Source organism: Dendropsophus ebraccatus, chromosome 5 (genome assembly GCF_027789765.1).
Source record: "Dendropsophus ebraccatus isolate aDenEbr1 chromosome 5, aDenEbr1.pat, whole genome shotgun sequence".
Taxonomy (NCBI): domain Eukaryota; kingdom Metazoa; phylum Chordata; class Amphibia; order Anura; family Hylidae; genus Dendropsophus; species Dendropsophus ebraccatus.
The window spans coordinates 147019789-147045727 of record NC_091458.1 but is presented as its reverse complement, the minus strand read 5'-3'; the positions used below and the strand labels follow the sequence as shown (position 1 = coordinate 147045727).

Below are 25939 nucleotides of genomic sequence, written 5' to 3'. Positions count from 1 at the left end.
TGCGGCGCTAAACAATTATTCACAAAATAACACACATTACAAATCTATACAACTTTGTAATGTATGTAATGTATGTGAATGGCCCCCTTCCCCATGTTTCCCCCCACCCACGCTAGACCCGGAAGTGTGATGCATTATACGCACCTGATTTGTGTCGACCCCCGTCCACCATCTTGGGACAATGATGTCATCTTCGGACGGCTGGCCGAACCACTCCATCCGTCCCTCATGCCGGCCGCCCTCTGCCACGTCATCAGCTGCTCAGCCGCGATTGGCTGAGCATAACTGTGCTCAGCCAATCGCGGCTGAGCACAGTTATGACGCGGCAGAGGGGGGCCGGCACGAGGGACGGACGGAGCGGTTCGGCTGGCCGCCCGAAGATGACATCATTGTCCCAAGATGGCGGACGGGGGTCAACACAAATCAGGTGCGTATAATGCATCACACTTCCGGGTCTAGCGTAGGTGGGGGGGAAACATGGGGAAGGGGGCCATTCACATACATAACATACATTACAAAGTTGTATAACTTTGTAATGTGTGTTATTTTGTGAATAATTGTTTAGCGCTGCCCTACCCCTTTAATATGCCAGGAGCTGGGGATAATGATAGGCAGCTGGGATAACACAACTGTCTGCCATTATCTCTTTAAATGTCACGATCTACAGCAATTGCTGTGTTTCAAGGGGTATTCCACCCAGGAGCTTGGGAGCTAGAAGATGAAAAGCTCCCAAACCTAGTTGGTCTTACACACCAAGTTCCCTTGAGTATTTTGACCCATCTCCCATCTTTCTAGCTGGCCCTGTTCCTGTTCCAAGTTTTTCTAAACTACCAGCCTGCATTGCACCTTAGATCCAGCTGCCAAGTCTCCACCTAATTTTGTAGTATCTTCCCATCGCTGGCTTAATCTACTTCTGCTTTACACTGTAAACAAAATATCTATCTGTTCATCTGCAACGATAGATTAGAGAAAGAAAGAGAGAGAGAGAGAGAGAGAGAGCAACTGTGGAACAACTGGAACAACTGTGTCCCCTTTCCCCTATACTGCTCAGGAGGCTGTCACTGTTCTGTTGTTTCCCTGCCCCTTGGCCAGGTGCTCACTGTTTGCTGTGTTGTAAGTGGTGGGCGGGGTTACAGATGAGTTATTACATCTTGCCTGGCAAAAGAAGAGACAGAGATCATGTGACCTCTGTCTCAGAAAGCAGGGGGAGGACATAGGAGTGGAGACAGATTGGAGCAGGCAGTTAGGATTTTCTGCAGCTTTAGGGTGTGAGTCAGGATGTGCAGCAGGCAAACGGACCAATTCATGTAATAGAAACCTATTACACACAAGCTTAGATTATGGGTGGGGAGTGAACAGAATTAAAGGGGTTATCCAGCAAATCAACTGGTGTCAGAAAGTTATATAGATTTGTAATTTACTTCTATTAAAAAATCTCAAGTCTTCCCGTACTTATCAGTTGCTGTATGTCAGGAAGGAAATTTTATTTTATTTTCAGTCTGACACTGTGCTCTTCCGAGTAGTAGAGGCTTTCTATGGGAATCCCCATAGAAAACCTCTTCTGCTCTGGACAGTTCCTGTCTCGGACAGGAGTACCCCTTTAAGGAAGAAGTATGTTGCAGCAGAGGTCCCGATAACTTTCCCTGACAGGTGGAGGAGTACTATTTACGTCAGTCCTGTCAGATTGGCGATCTTCTCATAGAGTCTGCCACAGGCAGGTTCCATGTGCAAAGTGCTGATATTGATCAATGCTATGCAATTACATAACATTGATCAGTATAGGCAATCTAATGACTGCTCATTCAAGTCCCCAAGGGGGACTTATAAAGTGTAAAAAAAGTTTTTCAAAATATATATATTTTTTTAAATAAAGTTTAAATGACCCTCTTTACTATTATAAAAATATGTAAAAAAATAAATAAACATATTTGGAATTGTGGCATGCAGAATTGCCTAATCTCTTAAATATAACAATATTGTTCCTGCACGGCGAGCAGCATAAATGAAAAGAGGAAAAAAACACCAGGATTGATAGTGTTAATGGTGCGTAAACTCCCATATAAACCTCTTTACAGTAATACACCGAGACTTTTAATGTATTTTTTTTTTTACTGCTAGAAATTGCTGAAAGGGCTTAAAATCGTAACATATCAAAGCTCGGAATATTTCAAATAATACTATGTTTAATATTCCAGATAAAATATGTGCAGAGCAGCGCTCATTTGAAGTCAGAGAATGGCATGGAAAGTTTTATTTTTTTTTCTTAATCTGTGTGTATGGAAGAAATAAGGGAAGCTGCAGGGGACATCTAGAAGGAAGATCAGCACTCCCCTTATACAGCCTTCCAGTCACCTTGGTGACTCACATGTCCACATCATCTCGATTTTAGAGTTTTTTTTGTCTATTTTGTTTTGAATGCTGGAAAATACTATATGTGCATGTTGATATAAGCATCAGAGATGTGGACGACCTCAGAACTACTAGTTCCATTTTTATCAGAGATTTTGCTTGGGTCAGACTATAAGGAGGATGAACATTTGGGAATTGTAAATATTTGTTGTTACTTTCAAATCATGTGTGCACTGCAGATGGTGGTGGGGAAGTTACACCTTATTCAATCAATCTTAGCAGGGGCTAGCATAGGAAGCCCTTTAGATAGGAGCTGATTTATGTGTGAGAACATGTGATTGTCAACATCCTCTCTATACACAAGTAGGGTGCCCACTTATACTGTGTAATGCTAGTGTATGACAAAAACTGGGCCTGTGCTAACCTGTGGAGCTTGTTGGAAACTACTACCATGCAATTAAAGGGGTACTCCGGAGAAAAATAAATGTTTTCAAATCAACTGATGTCAGAAGTTAGATTTGTAATTTACTTGTATTGGAAAATCTCCAGTCTTCCAGTACTTACCTTATTTTCCGGTGTATAAGACGACTTTTTAACCCCGAAAAATTGTGGGGGTTGTCTTATACGCCGGGTATGGTCGCTCAAAAATGGCCTGCATCCCCACTGTATAAGGCGACCATTTTAAAAAAAAAACAGTTAACTCACCCGGGCCCGTTCCCGCCCTCCGCTCATCTTCTTCTCTGGTCCCGATGCCAGCGCAGCCAGTGTGATGTACACTGACTGCGCCGGGGATGGCCGAGGCTCTACCCAGCAGCCGAGCGTCTAATCGGAGACGCTTGGCTGCTCGGGAGAGCTTTGGAAGAATGACAGAGGCTTCAGGAGGCTCCAGAAGTACCTGGATCGTCTGTCATTCTTCTGAAGCTCTCCAGAGCAGCCAAGCATCTCTGATTAGACGCTCAGCTGCTGGGTAGAGCTTCGGCCATCCCCGGCGCAGTCAGTGTACATCACACTGGCTGCGCCGGCAACGGGAGGAGAAGACGCGCCGAGGCCGGAAACGGGCCCAGGTGAGCAAGGCGAATCCCTGACAATCTGATTAAAAGTCAGGGGTCGTCTTGTACGCCCAGTCGCCTTATACGCCGGACAATACGGTATCAGCTTCTGGATGTTCTGCAGGTGTATTCTTTCCAGTCTGACACAGTGCTCTCTGCTACCTCTGTCCATGTCAGTACTGTCCAGAGCAGGAGAGGTTTTCTATGGGGATTTGCTGCTGCTCTGGACGGTTCCTGACATGGACAGAGGTGGCAGCAGAGAGCACTGTGTCAGACGGAAAGAATACACCACTTCCTGCAGGATGTACAGCAGCTGATAAGTGCTGGAAGACTTGAGATCTTTAAATAGAAATAAATTACAAATCTACATAACTTTCTGACACCCGTTGATTCAAAAAAATTTTGGTGGAGTACCCTTTCAATTTCTCTGCCTCAGAAAATGTTCACACAGTCATTAACTATGTGGTTTATAATGTGGATAGCACAATCATTTCTTCATCACTGCATGGTTTCACAAAAGAAAAAAAATTCTCTCTCTATGATTTTAATTACAGCCACAGGGTGATAGTTTGTCATGTGTGTTCTGTGCTGGATGGAAGTCAGAGATAATATTGCCTGGGAATAGCTATGTTCCCATTGTGTTTTTTCCTCTCTGTTTTTGAAAAGAAAAAATGACGTCCGTAATTTTGCTGTTTGGCCGTCCATCAGTGCAATGACGGCTGTTGGTACATTATTCTAGGTCAGGTGGACTGATTGCCCTTTGGTTACGTCTTTTATTGAAAAGTCCATTAAATTGAATTGAAAGAAAAAAAAGAAAAACTGGGAACAACTAAAAAATTATGTTCTTTCTCAGCAAAAAACGACTGAACATAATTGTCATAATAATTATTTTGACGTCCGCGCAGACAATTTCCCCTTTTTAATACAATGTGTGCATTGCATTAAAGTAATTTAAATGGCAGCAAAAACGAACGTCTTTTAGCTAGTGCAGTTAGCTGCTGTGCCCTACTCTAGCCACTAGGCGTCTCACTCCCCCTGTGCACAGCTGCAGTTTAGGAAGGAAGGTTTAGCCTGTTTTCCACTTCTTGGCTCACACACTTACTTTTAGGAAAAGAAGAGCCCATGGAGCCTCATTTAGGAGTCTTGGAATACAGGACTAGCCAGATATCCCTCCGGGAAGGACCCAGCCAAGGGGTGGCTCCTGTAGGGAAACCACCAAAACCACCATATTAAGTGGCCCTATAAGTCAATGTAATGATAAGGGAAAAAACAGGGCCAGATATCCATCCACATACACCTAGCCAGAATCCTGCTCCACACTGATGAGGGTCAATACCCCAAAACAGCTGTCTGTGGATGGATACTTGGCCTTGTTTTTTCCCTTGTCATTACATTGACTTTTAGGGCCACTTAATATGGTGGTTTCCCTACAGGAGCCACCCCTTGGCTGGGTCCTGCCCGGTAGGATATCTAGCTAGTCCTGTGTTCCGAGACTTTTAAATGAGGCTACATGGGTTCTTCTTTTGCATATTCATGTTTCTCAGGGGGCAATGCGCCTAGGATTTCACTGCATTGAGTGCTTTAACTAGCAGCCGGCAGTGTTATCTTTGGCTGGTCTCCCTGAGGTCAGCGATCTGTTTCTCTTATTACCACTTCCTGTTAGCAGTTCTTTGTAGTCTGCCTCTAGACTAGTTAGGAGTCAGAGTAGTCTAGTTCCATTACCAGAGAGAAAGACCACAGCAGTTATGTGCTGCTAGACATTAGCAGTGGGGTAACTGGAGAAATAGGAAAACAACTTTGCCTATGCCGAGGATCTTCACTTCAGGACAGTCACCCCCTAAGAAATAGAGGAAGAGGGACTGATCTGCAGTAGAGCACAGATGCAAGTTAGCCGCTCTCTTCTGACTATGCTCAACTACACGGGAAAACTTTCACTAGTTAGCTTCACCCAGAGACAAAGGCCTGGGACTCCTCACCTACCTACTAACTTCTACAGGGCAGTCTCTGAGACTGTGTAGGCAGAAGTACGAGGAGTTCTTCAAGTTATACTACACACACATCCCAGCACAATACCATATTAATTAAGCAAGTGCTCTTACCTGGCCCAAACACTACCCTGACAAACAACTTTTTCTTCCTCTCCTACCTCCTGCTACCGCAGTCTGTAGGGTGAGGCTCCTGCGGTCCAGACTAATGGCTATCAACGAGGCTGGACTATGTGGTTGACTGGGTGGTGGACAGATGAAACAAAAATCGAGAAACGGGAGAAGGAGGGGTTCTCCGAGCTGTGAAAAAGAGTAGAGAAAACTGTGATAGAAACAAGGCCACCAATCTTGGGCGAGGGTAGCAGTAGGGAGCCCGTCCCTGGGTGCAACCCGATCCCTGCCTCTCTTAAGTTACACTTCACACACATCCCGGCAGAGTACTGTATTAATAAGACAAGGGCTCTTATCCGGCCCCTACACTACCCTGACAAACAACTTTCCTCTACTTCTCCTACCTTCTGCTACCAAAGTCTGTCTAAGAAGTATCGTATTATAAATTTTTGCACTAGCTCAGGCAGCTCAGCCATTCAGTGGTTGTAGCGGAGTCCCGCCTCGACCGCTAAATAGCTGAGCTGCCTTGAAACGTCACGTCTCAAGCTGCAGCTGAGACCAGGAAGCGGCTGCGGGATGGAGGAACGGGACGGCGCAATCCAAGACCTGGCGCTGGAACCAGGGAGGTAAGCGACCAGCGGCTTTTATTTCCATCCCTACCCTGGCCATGCCCTAAAAATTACCCCAGCCCGGAGTTCCCCTTTAATATCTGCATATGTCGGAACTCATCTCTGCCACCACACCTATACCTGCACCTCACACTAAAGGATCCGGTGGCTGTGTGTCTGGGGGTGGGTAACACCCCCCACCCCAACGGCTCAAGGACTAGAAGTATTCTTATGAAGAGGCCAATAAACACCACCACAACTACAGCTCCAGTAGGTTTTAATTTACTTTTTTTTATTTTGGCAGTGAAATCAGTTTAACATTTTAAATTAACTCGGTTTGAACAAGCAGAACGTACGATCCGTGCGGACAGAAAGGTGAAATGTTTAATATAAAAAAATCAAATATTTATTATATATTATATATACATTTTATATATTATTATTTGTATTTTTATTTTATTTTTTTTTTTAACAAGGAAAAGCAAATATTCCTTCCGAAACTAAGTATAGACACGTATAACAATGTAGTTATAGACTCCAATAGTTATAAATATCCGAATGGAAAAATAAAAAAATTGCGTCATCGCGTGAAGAGCGCTAATGCGATGCCACAACTGCTGTGCAATATTTCATATTCCTGTTCAAAAGCCTGTGTAATACGAGAACGTAGATTTACGTGTGTTAGGATATACTGCAATATGGAATCTTGCCGCGCACATTCTGCCGGCGAGGAGGACGGGTTGGGTTTCTTTGGGTTACGGAAATATAGGTTTTTTTAAGCTACTTACCTTCCAACCAATATACCAAGTGAGTCCTAGAGCTTCAGGTTGGGGTAATCGTTGAGCTATATTTGATACATATGAGTGTCTAAAGTACTCGATTTGCTTACTTATATATACACACAGTTAACTGTATTATTAGTTTTTTTTTAGGCACTATAATTTTTTTTTTCCATCTATCGTATCTATAGACATATATCTATATACATACTGTATATAAAGGTTCATATATCTATCTTTATATATAGACGTGTATATACATGTGTGTCTAGCCACTTTTTACATCCGAAACAGAACTTGGTGGTATCTGGCATGGTTCACATCATCGTAAAGTCGGTAGAATCCAATCTGTGTCGCCAACAACCCCCAGTGTTTCATCATCCATGAGACCGCTCAGGGATAGAGGCTCTCTGTAGGCAGGCGAGAAGTGGGGGGGATGGTCTTTAGCCTCAAGGGGTTGAGAAGCCTTTAGGAAAAATTTCCTCAACATCGAAAGAGCGAAAGGACGGAGTTCCTTTAAACGGTGATTTTGTTCTCCAGAGCGGTGATTCTCTTGGACACGGCTTCGAGTGAGGAAGGAGTTAAAGAAATGTAGACTGATAATAATTCTTGGAACATCAAACAATTGGGATTAATTGCAATCAAGCGCTGGATTGTATGGTGTAGGATTTAAAGGGGCACTCTGTTGGAAATCTTTTTTCAAATCAACTGGTTGTAGAGATTTGTAATTAACTTCTATTTAAGTCTTCCAATACTTATCAGCTGCTGCATGTCCTACATAAAGTGTCAGGAACTGTCCAGAGCAGTAGCAAACCCCCCATAGCAAACCTCTCCTTTTTGGACAGTTCCTGACATGGACAGAGGTGGCAGCAGAGAGAAAAACAAAATGGCAGATGGTTCAACAGTGTGTGAAGACTAAGGGCCCTATTACACGGGACGATTATCGTGCAAATTAGTGAGTGCACTAATCGTTCACCAATCGTTTAGTGTAAAGGCTGTATTCCACGTGGCGACTATTACACACGGTGGCAGCGAGCCGGTGAGTACGGGGGGGGGGGGGGGGGGGGGGGGGGGGGGGGGGGAGGTTCCCGGGTGATCGCTACATTGTCCAGGCAGCCTATAGCATATAGCAGTGGTCTGCTGCCGCTCCTATTCCATGGAGCGACGGCAGCAGATCGTTGCTATATTAGTTGTTCGTCTTTCAACATGCTGATTATTGTCTGTAACGGCCGATATCGGCCGATAATCGTTTCCGGGATCAGACGGAGTAAACGATCGTAGTAATGATTGTAGTAACTGTCGTAACTAACAACTGTTATTCTGCGAAATATGGTGAACAATTTCAGGTTAACTATAAACAATCTCATTTGCGATCGTTAATTGTTAAAAAATTGCTCCGAATAATGGGACCCTAACTGTTCAGCCTCCCATTATGAGGGCACATTTACATATACTGTATCCATTGGGGATCTGCTGCTGTGGATTTCAAACGATTATCCAGTGAAAAAAAAGTCTTTTAAATCAGCTGGTGTCAGAAAGTTCTATAGATTTGTAATTTACTTCTATTTAAAAATCTCCAGTCTTCCCATACTTATCAGCTGCTGTATGTCCTGCTTTAAGCAATGTACTCTTTTCAGTCTGACACAGTGCTCTCTGCTGCCACCTCTGTCCATGTCAGGGACTGTCCAGAGCAGGAGAGGTTCTCTATGGGGATTTCTTACAGCTCTGGACAGTTCCTGACACAGACAGAGATGTCAGCAGAGAGCACTGTGCCTGAATGTAAATACAACAACATTTCCTGCAGGACATACAGCAGCTTATAATTACTGTAATAAGTAGCAGTAAATTACAAATCTTGAAATATTTTTTTTTGCTGGATAATCCCTTTAAGGCCTTTTAAATCTGCTATGTGTGAATGTACCCTTCCGCTCTAACAGAATAATCCTACAACCTATAAAGTTACCGCTGGGCCCTGGGGGTGGGGCAATTTTTTTTATTCTTCTAGTCTGAGTTTGGGCATAGAAAGTTTATATATATATTATATTATAAAGATATATATGTTTTTGTAAGTTTCTTTTGGCAACATGTTGTTGCTTTTGTGTTTGTTTTATTGCAAAAATCCAAAATCTTCAATAAAACTTAAAAAAAGACATGTTCTAGTATAAAAGCATTGCCCCCTTACCCGTCAGATTCCCAAAAACTTACGCCTGCAAATGGGAGTAAGTTTTAGCTATAATCTATGCCAGGTTCTAGCTGTCAGACTTCAGTTAGAGCCGCATGAGTTGCTACTTATGTGAAAGATTAATGGTGCGTTTACACAGGCAGATTTATCTGATAGATTTTTGAAGCCAAAGCCAGGCACAGACCATAAACAGGGAACGGGTCATAAAGGAAAGACTGAGATCTCTTCTCTTTTCAAATCCATTCCTGGTTTTGGCTTCCAAAATCTGTCAGATAAATCTGCCTGTGTAAACGCACCATTATTAAGAGGCGTTTGTCTCTATAATTGTCCAGCGTTATGTTATAGTGGTTTTAGTGTAGTGGTATTATTATTATTATTATTATTATTATTATTATTATTATTATTCTTGAGTAATTTGAGTGTTATGTAGAAACAGTATTTGGACAGAACGTCATTTTTCTAAACTATCCAGTGTCATTTTGTGGGAATTATTTATATATTGCTTATGCAGGCCCTATTTAATAGTATTATATTCTCAATGGCAGACTAGCATTATTGACTCTGCTTGTGTATTGTGTGGTTACTGCATGGAAATATGACATAATTTGTATAGTGTATGCTGTAAGGGTCAATTTACACAGAAAGATTATCTGACAGATTATCTGCCAAAGATTTAAAGCCAAAGCCAGAAACAGACTATAAACAGAGATCAGGTCATAAAGGAAAGCCTGAGATTTCTCCTCTTATCACATCCATTCCTGGCTTTGGCTTCAAATCTTTGGCAGATAATCTGTCTGTGTAAATGGACCCTAATACTTACTCGTTGATTTTCAGTATTGGGTGGTTACTGCATGGATATAATATGTGAAGTTCTATTGTGATATACTGGTATAAATATCCCGCCAACAAGTGGATTTAAACTGCAATTGCATTGGTCCAATTTTCTGTGGGAAATAAAAATTTTATAAAAAGGATATTTTTTCTTGTTAATGCCTGAATGAGCTCTTCCACCTTGGTTTGGAACTTGACAATAGCCTCACATTCACAGGGGTTCTCTTCTGGAAATGTAAGAAGAGAAATGTTATTAGGTATTGCTGTAAAACCTTTCATCTTAGTTAAGTGTGTTCACACAGTTTATAATTATTATTAGGGAACGCATTAAGAAACATAGGATGTCACCAATTGAAATAGAAAACAACCGTGTGATTCCCACCTTTAAGGGAATCTATCAGCTGATAATCATGTTCAGAACTTGCTGGCGCTGCTGGATCAAGGAGACATACGGTATCTTTTATATAGCCACTTTGCTTCCAGATCTAACTCCTGTGTACAAATTGTGCACAGATGGGATTTAGAAAAAGAGTTCAGCAGGGATAGGGATGGGAAGGGGAGTGAGGAGGCATTTCATCGCTCAGCACTATAGGAATTCGGGAACACCTTTTTGGCTCTTTGCACCAGAAAATGGAAGCATTTTCTTACAGTACAGAAGCACAGACAGATATAGGAAAAGGCACCGTGTGTATCCTTGCACTAACAGTTATTTAGCAATTTGGAATGTGAATAGTGTTGAGTGAACTAGCCAAAGTTTTTTCCAGCACTCCCTAGGGCAGCATCCAACTTCTCCAGATGCCGGTAATCAAATGGCAAGAGCTTGGGTTCTGAGAACGTTTCCAAACCAAATCTGTTCGTCACGTCCGCTTTACACTAAGTGTGAATTGCAGCTGATAGATTCCCTGTAGGTGGGATTCACACATACTGTATGGCAGCGGGCTTCACACTATGGGTTTCGCTGAGATAATCGTTACTGTTAACAGCCTATGGCTCTGCATTCTCACAGTGGATTTTCATTCTGCTGAGAGAATGTAGCCACTGCCAGCAGCTAATAAGTTAAGTAGGCAGTGGCTAACTTCTCTTAGTGGAATGTGAATCTACCCGAACAACTGATTCGGAGAGGAATTTCAAGTGTAGTTTGTGACGCAGACTCCGCTTGACTCTGCCTGTCCCATTGATTCAATAGGATTTCTCAAGAGCAATCTGCCATCCGCCCAAAGAATTGACATGTCAATTCTTTGCCCGGATGGTGGATTACGCCTAAGAAATCCCATTGAATCAATGGGACAGGCAGAATTTCAAGATTTCAAGGGTTCATGGCGGAAACTCTGCTTTAAATTTCGTGCAGATTCCACACTGACAATCAACAGAATTCCACAGCAGAGCTCTCCGCCGCAGAATCCCGCCTGCCTTAGTGTGAAACAGCGTGTCTATGGGAGGGCTTGCACCCCTCCGCTCTCCGCTCAAAGAATTGACATGTGGAGGAGCACGAGCCCTCCCATAGACACGCTGTTTCACACTAAGGCAGGCAGGATTCCGCCAATTTTGCTCAGGCGGACTAAACAGGCGGACTTCCACAGCAGAGCCCCCACTGCGGAATCCACCTGCCTCAGAGTATCACTTGGATCCCTCGCGCGCCTCTGCTCTCTGCTTAATGAATTGACTTTACGTCTGTTTTACTCCGTGTGAACAGAAACAGTAACGACAGTAAAGTCGCATGCCGCTTACCAACACAGATCTTCATCTGAAGTTTCTTGCCAATTTCCTTCATGGCCTTGAAATCAGCTGTGTAGAAATAGTGCTCGTTCACAGGTTCAGAGGCGATCATTCTCAGCTCATCCTCCACAGCGTTGCCCACACCAACTGCGTACATCTTATAACCTGTAAACATGTACAAATTTAATTAAATTTAGGAATGAAAACTCCGATGAGGCATATTATAATAACAATCATCATTATAATAATAATAATATATAGTTGGAAGTTATTGTGTATAGAAACAGAGTTTAATCTGTGTAAAGTAACTTGTCCATAATAATAAAGACTAGATAAAATAAAAAAATCTGTGCGTAGCCGTCTAGTTCATACTATGTGTTGGATAATTGCATAATATTACCTTACCTAGTTCCTTAGCCTTCAATGCAGCATCATTGATATAATCCTGGGAACGTCCATCAGTGAAGACAATGCCAACCTTCGATACACCTGGTCTTCCCCCATTGGAGATGGTAAAAGTGTTGTCGATCAGATAGGTGAGGGCTTGACCGGTCATGGTTCCTTTCTCCATGTAGGACATTTTTTTCACGGCCGTCTTAATGTCCTTCTTGTTGTTATATCTGCCCAAGGGGAACTCCTGCCTCACTGCGCTGGAGTACTGGACTAGACCAACGTGCGCCTTGCTGTCCCCGACATCTACAGACTCCACAATCTGATTGATAAATTGCTTGACAAGTTCAAAGTTCTCGGGGCGAACACTTTTAGAGCCATCAATTAGGAACACCAGATCGATAGCGGAGGCTCCACAGGCTAAAGAAAGGAACAAAAAAACAAAAAGCACACAAAACAAAAGAAGCCACATCAATATGATGTCCGAGCCAAAGTCAAAGCGAGACAATAATCTCCATCTGGGCACGTCTCATATCACTCATACCATTGCAGGTCTTTCCATCTTCATTCAATGTATATCCGTCCCTGCAGGCACAGGTGTACGACCCTGGGGTGCTGACACAAACTTGCTGACAGTCATGGTCTCCGGTGGAACAGAGGTCGGCCATTTCTAGGTAAGAATTGTGAAAAAAATGAATACCTGTTCTAATACCGATTATTACCTGCTTGTTCACATATAAGGTCAGGGCTATCCTTAGAGTAAGGGGGCATTGACACATTCCGTAATGAGGGCAGGTTCACAAGTTCCAGTGGATTCCAAGGCTTGCACCCGTTAACAGCGGCCGCCTGTGCCATAGACACCATTCTATGGCCAGGCCGATTCCGCCGAAAGAACTTTCATGTCTATTCTTTTGGTGTAACGCGTAATCGGGCACAGTATGGTGTCTATGGAGTCGGCGGATATGTGCACGGCCGTGAGTGGGTAAGAGCTACGGAATCCCCCGGAACTTATCCATGTGAAATCCGTAGTGTGAACCTACCCTTATGGTCCGTGCACAGACAATATGGTACCGACTGAAATTTGGATTTGCTGACATCATCATTCATTATCATGCCGGAAGCTCTGAAGCAGTTTAAGGGTATGTTCACACGTAACGAGTTTGTAGCGGACATCACGCTGCGCATATTGCAGCAGATCCACTGCGATACTCTTTACCTTTAGAGTCTATAGCCCTGCATTATCGCAGCTTATTTCAATTCCTCTGTGAGTATGTAGTGGCAGCTTTCTTTAACTACTTCTAAGCCGGGCCGGTAAAAATAATAAAAACAGCAGGCTTACCGATCCCATTCCTCCGGTGTGCTTCCATCTGCTTCTTTGGGTCCTGGCCCACTGATGGTCCACTTGGCCAATCAAAGAGAAGCAGACCGGAGCACGCCGAACGAACAGGAGGCTGGTAAGTATGTGTTTTTTGTTTTTTTTTACCAGCACCGCATGGAAGAAGTTAAAAAAAAGCTAGAGAAAAAAAATAGTTAAAAAAAGCTGCCACTTCATTCTTAAAGCGGAATTAAAATCTGCTCCGTGAATGCTGAGCTATAGATTCTAATGGTAACCAGTGTCGCATAATTTTATGTATCAATTTCACATTTACTTATGTTCCGTATTCTATCAAAAAAAGCAGAGCAGGTTGTAGTCTTACCAATAGTCAATATGAGGGGCCACCCAACCTAAGGCTGGCCCTGAGTATGGTTATCACCTACCGCAGAATGCTTCCTGGAACTTCTTGCTGAGCTTCTCAATCACACTGTAGCTCTCCACATAGTCCACATGTTCATCTAGGGGCTCGCTGGCAATCTGACGCAGGGTGGTCATATCAACACGTCCCACTCCAATGGCAAAGAGCTCCAAGCCACTCTCTCGTGCTCTGGCGGAAATATCCTTTACCCCATCCTGAGGCCGACCGTCAGTTACTACGATGGCTACCTACACCAGATACATAGCAAGAATAGCTTTTTTTTTAGTCATGAATGAATTATTACTATTTGAAAGTTTACATATTGGCAAATGATATATGAATAGTAGCCTACTCCTAGTCTGGAGAGCAGGAGAGGTTTTCTATGGAAATTTGCTGCTGCTCTGGACAGTTCCTGACATGGACAGAGGTGGCAGCAGTGAGCACTGTGTGAGACTGGAAAGAATACATCACTTCATGCAGGACATACAGCAGCTCATAAGTACTGAAAAACTTGAGATTTTTTTTTTTTAATTACAAATTGCTGGCACTTTCTGGCACCAGTTGATTCGGAAAAAAAAAAATTGGTGAACTACCCCTTTAAGGGTCCAATGCAGCATTGAGTTTGTGATATAATTTTGACTAATAATGAGTTTTTGTGCCCAGCGTGCACCCTTTCTCATTTTTTGTGCTCAAAGGGGGCGTGGTTTCATATTAGCTACTTTGTTGTTGAGAATCATCATGTGCGATTTTTCTGTTTTGAGCAAAAAATAGCGCAGCAGTACTCCATCCCTAGCCTAGCGTAGTTTTTTTTAAGCCAAGCTTGAAAAAGCCCCCCCCCAAAAAAATTGCTCAAAAAATAGATAAATAGATTTAGCAAGGCACTTGAACCTAGTGATGATTTTGTGCAGCCCATAAAAAGTACCCCTTCCTCCTTCCTGCCTTCTTTCCTTTTTCTTGATGTTTTTGAGCTGGTGGTACTTTTTATGGGCTGCCCAAAATGTTATGGTTGTCGTGCCAAAATTATCACTAGGTGCAAGTACCTTGCAAAATTTTATTTGCTCAATTTTTTGGATAAAAAAAAAAAAAACCTACGGTAGGAGTCGAGTACTGCTGCACAATTTTTTTTTGCGCAAAAAAAAGACCGATCGCACATGATATACAAATTGAAAACAAAATGAAAAATGGCGCATGCAGAGCAAACCGCTCAAAAGTTGCACAAATACATCTATAAATTGAGTGCAATTTTGTACGCTGCGCACAAAAACTCAGTATTAGCAAAAATTCTAGCGCAAACAAAATGATTCATCTTCTCTCTATCAATCATTCATATAATATTAATCAATATATCTTCCATACATATCTTTTAATGAACATATGTTGTAGAAGACGTCCAGATGACTGTACGTACTGTCTGCAAGGAGCATGGTGCTGTCACTTTGCTTTCTTTTCTTGTGCTATCATTATATTTCCAATACCTGGCCTAATTCTTTCTGACATTAAGTGACATTTCCTTCAGCTATTATACATCAGTCACGGCTATTGCTTGACAAAGGTTTGTGTGTTCCTGAATCCAGTTATATTACACCCTAAGGGGCCCGCTCACGTCCCTTCCCAGGTATGGCTGATAACACCTCTGACAGCTCTCTGTTTAACTTTATCAAGGCTGCATTCCTTACCTGACTGTTCTACAGGTAGGAGATATTATTCCTAATGACATACAAAGAAGAATACAAGACATTTTACTACCTGGTTCAGGAATGACAGAAAGGAATCATTCTCATTGATTTGTAATTTCTATAAAAAAAAAAAAATCTCAGTTCTTCCAGTACTTATCAGCTGCTGTATGTTCTACAGGAAGTGGTATTTTTTTCCAGTCTGGAAAGCAGGAGAGGTTTTCTATGGGGATTTGCTATTGCTCTGGACAGTTCCTGACATGGACAGAGGTGGCAACAGAGAGCACAGTGTCAGACTGGAAAGAATACACCACTTTTTGGCACTAGTTGATTTGAAAGAATTTTTTTGTTGAACTACCCCTTTAATTGAAATTATTTGCAATGAGGCAAGTAATGCTCTATGTTCCAAACCCCTTAAAGAGGTTGTCCAGGGAGCAGATAAGATCCTACCTGTTATGCTCCTTGGTGCCCACTTCTGCTCTTTTTTTTTGTCTCAAACGTATAGAGTACCTTCTAATATGGGGGTGGGGGTGGGGGCAGAAAGAGGTGAGCAGAGAGAGGAGAGGAAGTGAGCGCTGGGGAGCAGAAAAAGTATGACCTTTTATGGTGCCCAGACAATCCCTTTAAGGACTACTTTAAAAATGATGTTATCATGTTTAAAGAGGCCTGTTATACAAAGATCATACTGCTCTAACCACAGGCAGCATAATGTAGTGACAGTTCCCACAAGCATAATAAACTGTTTATCTTTAAAAAAAACTGTCTTTGTTTTTAAAATGTTTTTTTTTAATACAAAATGAAGCAAATAGTCTTTATTAAAAAAAATCCTACAATTTAGCTACTATTTAGAGAAAGATAACATGAATCTGTCAGACAGAATTTCTGCTCTATCTGATGGAGATAGTTGCAGGTAAGGGGAGTGAGTTACACACCAGCTCAGAGTGGACAGAATCTTTTAGAGAAATTCACACAGGCTGGAGAGAGAAGGAAGAGCAGATGCAAGGCAGTCAGCTGGGGAGAGTCGTATAGGTTGTATAGGGAGAAAATGTTGCTCACACAGTACATTGTAGAGGCTGTAGAAGCAAAATGAATTAAACTTTTTAATAAAGACCCATGGAGAAAAAAAGTGTTATAATAAAGAAGTGTTTTCAAAGGTATTGCTAGCCCTTCCAAAACTCAGCCTGACGACTGGTTTCCTTTAAAATTAAAAATGAGCTTAGTAGATTTGCTATAAGGCACCTGAACAATTATAACAGCAAATAAAGGCTTCATTTAAAATCTAGACTTATTTGAATAACCAATCTAGTCTATAAGACTTAGTTCTGTTGGCAAGAATTATACTATAATACAGGGGTACTCAACAACTTTTAGTGAGGGTCCACTTACCGGGGTCTATTGTCAGTTGAAGGTCCGAGCTGAACATCAGTAGGAAACGTGTTTTGTTACTTTTCACAAACGTTCAACTATTTACATACAGAATTGCTGCTTATTAGCGGGAAAACTGGCATATTTTCTCTCTCACCAGCCCTTTGATATTAGGTACAAAGGGGGTGACTGCCCTGGTAGTATATAGCCCCCCTGTTGCTCCCCCAGTAGTGTATAGCCCCTCTGTGTGCTCTCCCCAGTAGTATATAGCCCCCTGTTGCTCCCCCAGTAGTATATAGCCCCCCTGTTGCTCCCCCAGTAGTATATAGCCCCCCTGTGCGCTCACCCCCTGTAGAATATAGCCCCCTGTGCGCTGTCCCCCAGTAGTATATAATATAGCCCCCTGTGAGCTCCCCCCAGTAGTATATAGCCCCCTGTGTGTTCCCCTCAGTAGTATATAGCCCCCCTGTGCTCTCCCCCTGTAGTATGTAGCCCCCGTGTGCTTTCCCCCTCTAGTATATAGACCCCTGTGAGCTCCCACCAGTAATATAGAGCCCCCCTGTGCTCTCCCCCTGTAGTATATAGCCCCCTGTGCTCTTCCCCTGTAGTATATAGCCTCCTGTGAGCTCCCCCCCAGTAGTATATAGCCCCCCTTTGAGCTCACCCCAATAGTATATAGCCCCCTGTGAGCTCACCCCCAGTGGTATATAGCCCCCCCTATGCGCTCTCCCCTTATAGATGGCCCCCAGACAAAAAAAACAAACAAACCACAACTCACCTAGCACCTCATTCCCGCTGTGGCTGTCTTCTTCTTTTCTCCTGTCGGCCCGACCCCGGCTGATACGCGCTCTCTGGGGACGTCCCGGGAATTCCCCAGCAGAGTGTGCACCAGTGACCTCAGTGTATGCCGCCGTCCTGAACTTCCCGGAAGTACAGGACGGCGGCGCACACTGAGGTCTTTGGTGCGCGCTCTGCTGGGGAATCCCTGGGACGTCCCCAGAGGGCACGTATCAGCCGGGGTCGGGCCGACACTGCCACGGGAGGCATTGTGGTGGGGAGCGGGACCTCCTAACCGCCCCGGATCCAGTCCGTCTCGGGGCGGTTAGGAGGTCTCACCAGGGGTCCGGACAGCTGGCCTCCGCGGTCCGGGTTCGGACCGCTGTCCGCCAGTTGAGGACCCCTGCTATAATAGATTTTTTCTAATCTCTTATACCATCCCACCCACTGAGGTGTAACACGCGAGTGCTTCCCCATCCCCCTTTTATTTTTGGCTCCTGCACCATCTTTGTCAGACTAGGATGGTGGAGGAGCCAAAAATAAAAGGGGGATGGGGAAGCACTCGCGTGTTACACCTTAGTGGATAGGATGGTATAAAAGATTAGAAAAATTCTATTATAGTATAATTCTTGCCAAGACCAACAGCATCCCAACTAGAATAATAATCCAAAAAGTTTATTTGCCAAGTGCTAATACAACGTTTCGACCTATGTGGTCTTTTTTTTTAGTTAAACTTTTTGGATTATTCTACTTTGGATGTTGTTGAACTTGAATTTCTTGATTATACTGTCCCACTAACTGGGATTGTGGACACCAAAGCGCATCCTCCTTACTGTAGCCTACAGACTAATTGGACCCCCAATGTTTTTGAAAAGCCACAACTAAAATCCACTAATCCCAGGGCATCCCATAAAAAAATTCTATTTTATTTTGTTGGCATGACCTTTAATGAAAGTGTGTCTGAATTTTTTTTTAGATTTGAACATTAAGAAAAAAACAAAAAGATTAGTGCTACAGACTTAAAATGAAGACGCATGTATATAGAGTATAGGCATAATTTTAGGGATTATCATATCGTAGACTTTAAAGAATGGCAACCTGTATACTTCATGTCTATATTGCTCACCTTCTTTACACCTGGAGATTTGAGCCTGGCTCCTTCCCCCTCCGTGAAGGCATGGTTGATGGCATATTGGATAGCAAGGCCTGTCATTGTTCCCGTAGACAGAGGTTGGATCTTTTTGACTGCCTGAAGTAGAGCATTCTTAGTCTTGTGGGCTTTGAGGGAGAACTCATTTTTGACAGAGCTGGCATAATTTAGAACCCCGACTCTCGTGTTATTGACACCAACGTCCAGAGATTCAATGACCTGGGACAAGAAAACCTTGACCTGTTCGAATTCAGAGGGTCTTACACTACGAGAACTGTCTACGATGAACACCAGGTCGGTGGGATGAGTTCTGCAATTGGGGCCTTATTGGGAGAGAAATTTAAAAAAAAAGTCAGCATATTTGACATCAGTGTCTATTCACAGTCTGCAGTAACCCTATTGTGTAGAATCAACAAGACACAGCAGTAACTGGAGAGTTACTTGCCTTTCTTTTATAAGTTTTCTAATTGTAAAGGGGTTGTCCAGTGAAAATCTTTTTCTTTCAAATCAATTGGTCTCAGTAAGTTATATAGATCTGTAATATACAGTGGTACCTTGGTTTAAGAGTAACTTGGATTAAGAGCGTTTTGCAAGAAGAGCTCACAGTTTTTCAAAATTGTAACTTGGTTTAAGAGCATTGTTTTGGTTTAAGAGCTCCCTTTACTGGGTGGGAGCGTGAGTGGGGGAGGGGCATAGTCTGCATAGCCGGGTCTACAGCACTGTACACTGACCCAGGAAGTCTCCCTCACCTTACAAATCATAGCAGATCCAATTGAGGCTGGGGCTTACATCAGGGGACAGGACTGTGGAGGTAATATTTTCAAAGCTGTAACCCCTCTCTCCCTGGACAGAGATTGCAGCTATACTGTGCCCACATATGTCCTGCTCATTCCTTCATGCTCCCTGCAGTCTCTGCCAGCCCTTGTGTTTCCCATCCTCTGCATTCCTGCTATAATGTGCCTGCACTCACACTCAGCTATACACACTGCAGCTCCTATAATGTGCCTGCACTTACACTCAGCTATACACACTGCTGCTATAATGTGCCTGCACTCATAATCAGCTATGCACACTGTTGCTATAATGTGTCTGCACTCACATTCAGCTATACACACTACTGCTATAATGTGCCTGCACTTACACTCAGACATTCACACTGCTGTATAGAAAAGTTTCCGTCACTGTCCTCCTGCACAGCTCTGTGATTCTCACTTTCTCATTGGTATAAACTGAACACCCCCCTTCCCCACTGCAGTCATGTGACTACACAGACCTCTGACGGCAGCCCTGCTTCTCTATTCTAGCCTGTTGTACTACACTACAGCATTATTGGGATCTGCAGCTCCATCCTGTATCTACAAACTGCTGCTGTGTTTTCAGGTTATGCACTTACTATACATTATACACCACATGCAGATTGCTATTTTGTACAGTAACTTATAATATCACATATTCAGCTGTTTCTCATTGTTTGTTTCATCTGTTCTACAAGTAATAAAAAAAAAAAAAATCATTATTTTTGGGGTGTGGAACCAATTGTCTGCATATCAGTGATTTCTTATAGGAAAATTTGCTTTGGTTTAAGAGTGGATTTGTATTACAAGCATGGTCCCAGAACGAATTATACGCTTAATCTAAGGCACCACTGTACTTCTATTTTAAAATCTCCAGTCTTTCAGTACTTAACAGCTGCTGTATGTCCTGCATGAAGTGGTGTATTCTTTCTGGTCGGAGACAGTGCTCTCTGCTGCCACCTCTGTCCATGTCAGGAACTGTCCAGAGCAGGGGAGGTTTTCTATGTGGATTTGCTGCTGCTCTGGACAGTTCCTGTCTCGGACAGAGGTGGCAGCAGAGAGCACTGTGTCACACTGGAAAGAATACACCACTTTCTGCAGGACATACAGCAGCTGATAAGTACTGGAAGATTTGAGATTTTTTAAATAGAAGTAAATTACAAATCTATATAACTTTCAAAAACCAGTTGATTTGAAAGAAAAAAGACTCTTGCTGGATAACCCCTTTAAGAAGTAACGTGATTGTCAGGATGATGTATTAGAACAGATGGCTAGATGTGGGACAGAGAGACTGTATTAATAATACAATCCTATTTTTATGTTTAGAGTCTCAAAGCCAACACTATGTGGGTTGGACTGGAGAATGGAATCTTTGATATTTTTATACGTTATATACATGTATGAACTTTTTTTTCCTGTGTATAAATTCTTGATATCGAGGCTTGGAAAGCACGACATTGGGTTGTTATGAAACAGACTTGGAGGGCTCTCTGTAAGCGGTGTATGGTTTTAGAGCTATGGCGGATATAAATATCCTCTTTAGTCATAATCAAACTAAAGAATTCATTGCTTAAAGTTTTTCAGTGGCTTAATGCATGAGTCCGGGCACCGCAACAACCATACATTTTATATGGAGAATTTTAATATAACATAAAGGGGTACTCCTGAGAAAATACAATGTCTTTCAAATCAACTGGTGTCAGAAAGTTATATAGATTTGTAATTTACTTCTAGTTAAAAATCTTCCAGTACTTATCAGCTGCTGTATGTCCTGCAGGAAGTGGTGTATTTTTTCCAGTCTGACACCGTGCTCTCTGCTGCCACCTCTGTCCATGTCAGGAACTGTCCAGAGCAGGAGAGGTTTTCTATGGGGATTTGCTACTGCTCTCGACAGTTCCTGTCACAGACAGAGGTGGCAGCAGTGTGTCAGAATGGAAAGAATACACCACTTTCTGTAGGACATGCAGCAGCTGATAAGTACTGAAAGATGTGAGATTTTTAAATAGAAGTATATTACAAATCTATATAACTTTCTGACACCAGTTGATTTAAAAACAATTTTTCTTCTCTCCAGAGTAACTCTTTAAAACTGATCTCTATTACAACACTAACAAATACATAATTTTTTTTTACTAGAAAAATTGTAGTTTTTAGTTTATTTCATATTTGACCAAACTTAAAAGCAATTTGTGATGACATACTGGAAATTACTAGATAGATAGATAGATAGATAGATAGATAGATAGATAGATAGATAGGAGATAGATAGATAGATAGATAGATAGATAGGAGATAGATAGATAGATAGATAGATAGATAGATAGATAGGAGATAGATAGATAGATAGGAGATAGATAGATAGATAGATAGGAGATAGATAGATAGATAGATAGATAGATAGATAGATAGAAGATAAATAGATAGGAGATAGATAGATAGGAGATAGATAGATAGATAGGAGATAGATAGATAGGAGATAGATAGATAGATAGATAGGAGATAGATAAAAGATAGATAGGAGATAGATAGATAGATAGATAGATAGATAGATAGATAGATAGATAGATAGATAGATAGGAGATAGATAAAAGATAGATAGATAGATAGATAATAGACAGATAGATAGATAGATAGATAGATAGATAGATAGATAGATAGATAGGAGATAGATAGATAGATAGATAGATAGATAGGAGGGAGATAGATAGGAGATAGATAGATAGATAGATAGATAAATAGATAGATAGGAGATAGATAGATAGATTATAGATAGATAGATAGATAGATAGATAGGAGATAGATAGATAGATAGATAGATAGATAGATAGATAGATAGGAGATAGATAGATAGATAGATAGGAGATAGATAAAAGATAGATAGGAGATAGATAGATAGATAGATAGGATATAGATAAAAGATAGATAGATAGATAGATAATAGACAGATAGATAGATAGATAGGAGATAGATAGATAGATAGATAGATAGATAGATAGATAGATAGATAGATAGATAGATAGATAGATAGGAGGGAGATAGATAGGAGATAGATAGATAGATAGATAGATAGATAGATAGATAGATAGGAGATAGATAGATAGATAGATAGATAGGAGATAGATAGATAGATAGATAGATAATAGATAGATAGATAGATAGATAGGAGATAGATAGATAAATAGATAGATAGATAGATAGGGGATATATATATATATATATAATTTTTTTTTTTTCTAATTTCCATTAGATAGGCCAAACAGAGTGAAGAATAATATCAGGTTTTCCGTTCTGGCCGGCACATGCCCTGATTAGAATAAATCTCATTTCTCCATTTCTGACTATCACCTTTCAAATAATTGACGATATAATTTCATGTTGCTCAAAGTTTCAAATGAAGAAGAAACCATATAAATGAGTTCATTAATATCTGACGAAAAAAACACTTTGCTGAATGTTTATGAGTAGTGATGAGCGAACATCCCGATGTTTGATTCCGATCCCGAACACAAACATAAAAAATGATTGTGATCGGTTCACGATTCACGAACAAATAACGAACGTGCAGTTGAAGCATACTTCTTGGTCTAGTTACGCACATGCGTACAGATTATTAGGTGCAAAGCGTAAAGGGCGTAGTTGCGTACTTCGCGAGAAAAAAACGATCACATGTTCGAAAATGATCGTTATAACCATTCCGATCATTGAACAAATTGCTTGTGATCGGCGAACATGAACAATGTGCGTCATGTTCATACGATTATTTACGAACATGTTCGCTCATCACTACTTATGGCCATGGCTGTAAGTGACATCACAAAGCACAGGGAAGCTACCGAAGAGCTTTATGTTGGACGACTATGATATCATTTATGAGGTTTTAGCTCATATATTGATTTTCATAGTATCGCTGCCCTGTCCGGCTCACCGCATGCATCAGATTTTGTACTTTTTATCTCCTGTAGGTTTAACTAGTTAAATTTCTATTTGGCTGGGTTCACACTACGTTTTTGCAATCTGACCATAGTTTTGTGTACGTAAAAAAAAAAAACGGATGCGGTTTTGATCCATTTTTTAAAAAAATAATGGAAGTCAATGGCAAAACGGCACAAAACAGGTGTACAAAAACGAATGAAATAATAATAAAAAAAAAAAAACGGATTGAAAAACGTAGTGTGAACCCAGCCCTATGCAATAAAGTATAATACCGGATATTATAAGAGCATGAACTCCTGTCTACATTGTAACGTTCACTCACCTCTTAGCTGCTGTGGTGCTGCTCCCACCTCAACATAACTATAGCAGCTGAATAATAGGAGAGTGGAAAGTAGGCACAGAGAGGTCTTCATGATGTCCAGAGAGGAGTCAGAAAGCGGAGTGAGAGCGAAGGAATGGGTGGTTTGTGTTCAAGGTATCCTACCTACACCCCTCCAGGTGTACCTCCCAGTCTAGTGACAGAACGAGGGGTGGGATGGGTGGAGACTGGCACAAGAGAGGCATATATAGGGGGAAAAGATCACTCCAAGGATAGGTTTTAAACATGTCAACTTTTTTTTTATAAAATGGAAATTTTTTCCTATAACAGGACATTAGGTATATTATGAAGTTTCCAAACAACATTGAGTCTAGTGGAGATAACCTGTAAGTAACACTACGAGATATATAGACTTAGAGAGGCGGCTGTTCACGTGCCCAGTGCTGAAGCTTTGGTTTGAACAGCTGAGCCGGTTAGGATGCCCAGGGGACCGGCTGTCAATTCTGCTATTCACTAATCTAGGATTCGCAAGAACAGAAATTAAAGTTGCAACCAGTGATTTTTTTATTTTTTTTTTAAACATTGGGTTAATCAGGTGAAACCTCCCTAAATGAGATCCTTTCAGTGTGACTTATAAAAGAAGGCCCTGTATCTGTAGGGAAGACATTGAGCTCTCTGTTCAGCTGCAGGGCTAACTCCGGGGCTTTACACGCAGAGGAGCTCCATAACTCCACATGCCACAAGTCACTGCCGCTGCTGCTGGGATGCCGAGTATACAAGGAGTAGGATTTTATAAAGTGGCACAGAAGGAGTTAAAAAAGTATTTCGGAAACACTTAATGATACTGAATGGCTGCAGTGTAGGACTCGACTTTATTCGACAAACGGTGGCTGTTCCTATGTTGTGTATATGGGTGAGGTACAAGTCTTCCTTTCTGCTCAGCGGCTTTAATCAATCTGGAGATTGTTCGCTTTCCTCCTGCTAGAAGTGTTCCCTATGTAGCCGGCTGACATCTCCGGAGCGCTGTGAAAATATAGCCCGAAAGTGCTGTGAAAAAAAAAAAAAAAATGCTGCGCGTGAACAGGCACATTCCTAATGGCAGAGGGAGAGACGGACGAACAGCTCAATAGTCTTAGATGTCCCATAATGCTAATTATATTCCAATCTATGGCAGTACCTATGTTTTCCCAGACTCCCTAGGGCTGCATCTAACTTCTTCAGCCACTGGTAATCAAATGCCGAACAGTCATAGTTCAGCACGCTCCAGTTACGCTCATTTCTTCCAAACACGTAGGCACTAGTAGACCGGTTGGTCCAGTAACATTAGGGTTACTTGGGACCCTTGGGTGACAGAGCCTCAGCAGGCCCCTCATCCATCCACACACTATGCACAATCACTTGAGACACCACTAACATACACAAACACACATAACTGACATTACACGGAATGATAAGTGGCCGAATTGGCCCTATCCGGCCGATTATCGCTCAGTGTAATAAAGACAATGATCAGCTGATGATCGTTGTCATCGGTTGATCGTTCTATATGATAGGTTCTGACCTATAATTGTCGGGCGCCGACCGCACACCGCTACGTGTAATAGCGGTGCGCGTCCGACCCTGACGATATGCAAAGAGGAATACATTACCTATCCAGGCTGTAGGGCTCCTCTTCCTCTGTGCTTCTCCCCAGGTCCCGCGCGCTGCAGCTTCAGAGCCGCCTGTCTCAGCTGGCATGCCGCTCAGCCAATCACTGGCCGGGACTGCTGCAGGCAGTGATTGGCTAAGCAGCCTGTCAGCTGAGACAGGCCGCTCTGAACCTGAAGTGCGCGGACCTGGGGAGAAGCACAGAGGAAAAGGAGCCCTACAGCCTGGATAGGTAATGTATACAGTTAAAACAAGGGCTGCAAGGACATCGATAACGATGTCCCTGCAGCCCTTGTTAAACGATTATAGGGCTGTGTAATAGGCCCAGTAAACGAGCGCTGATCTAGCAGATCGGCGCTTGTTTACAGGTATTATCGGGCCCCCATCGGCCCGTGTAATATTACCCTTACTGACACACACGTTACTGACTGACATAGACACTGGCTGACTGACTGAAACACACACACACAGTAATTACAGTCTTCTCCCTCTTCCTCTCTGCCAGGCGGGCTCCACACTGTATAATTAGGTTGAGGACCTTCCAATCA

The 25939-nt window shown here is 42.2% G+C and overlaps 1 protein-coding gene across 1 annotated transcript; it reads right to left on the bottom strand.

Annotated features, from left to right (window-relative positions):
* Positions 1-6373: 6373 nt before the first annotated feature.
* Positions 6374-25283, bottom strand: MATN1 (matrilin 1). Its single transcript, XM_069972612.1, has 8 exons — positions 23748-25283; positions 18675-19021; positions 13759-13981; positions 12545-12670; positions 12016-12420; positions 11623-11775; positions 10041-10121; positions 6374-7450 (listed from the first exon to the last, which is right to left on the bottom strand). The coding sequence occupies exons 1-8, from the start codon at positions 23836-23838 to the stop codon at positions 7398-7400; spliced, it is 1479 nt and encodes a 492-aa protein (XP_069828713.1). The 5' UTR covers positions 23839-25283; the 3' UTR covers positions 6374-7397.
* Between the last annotated feature and the right edge of the window lie 656 nt (positions 25284-25939).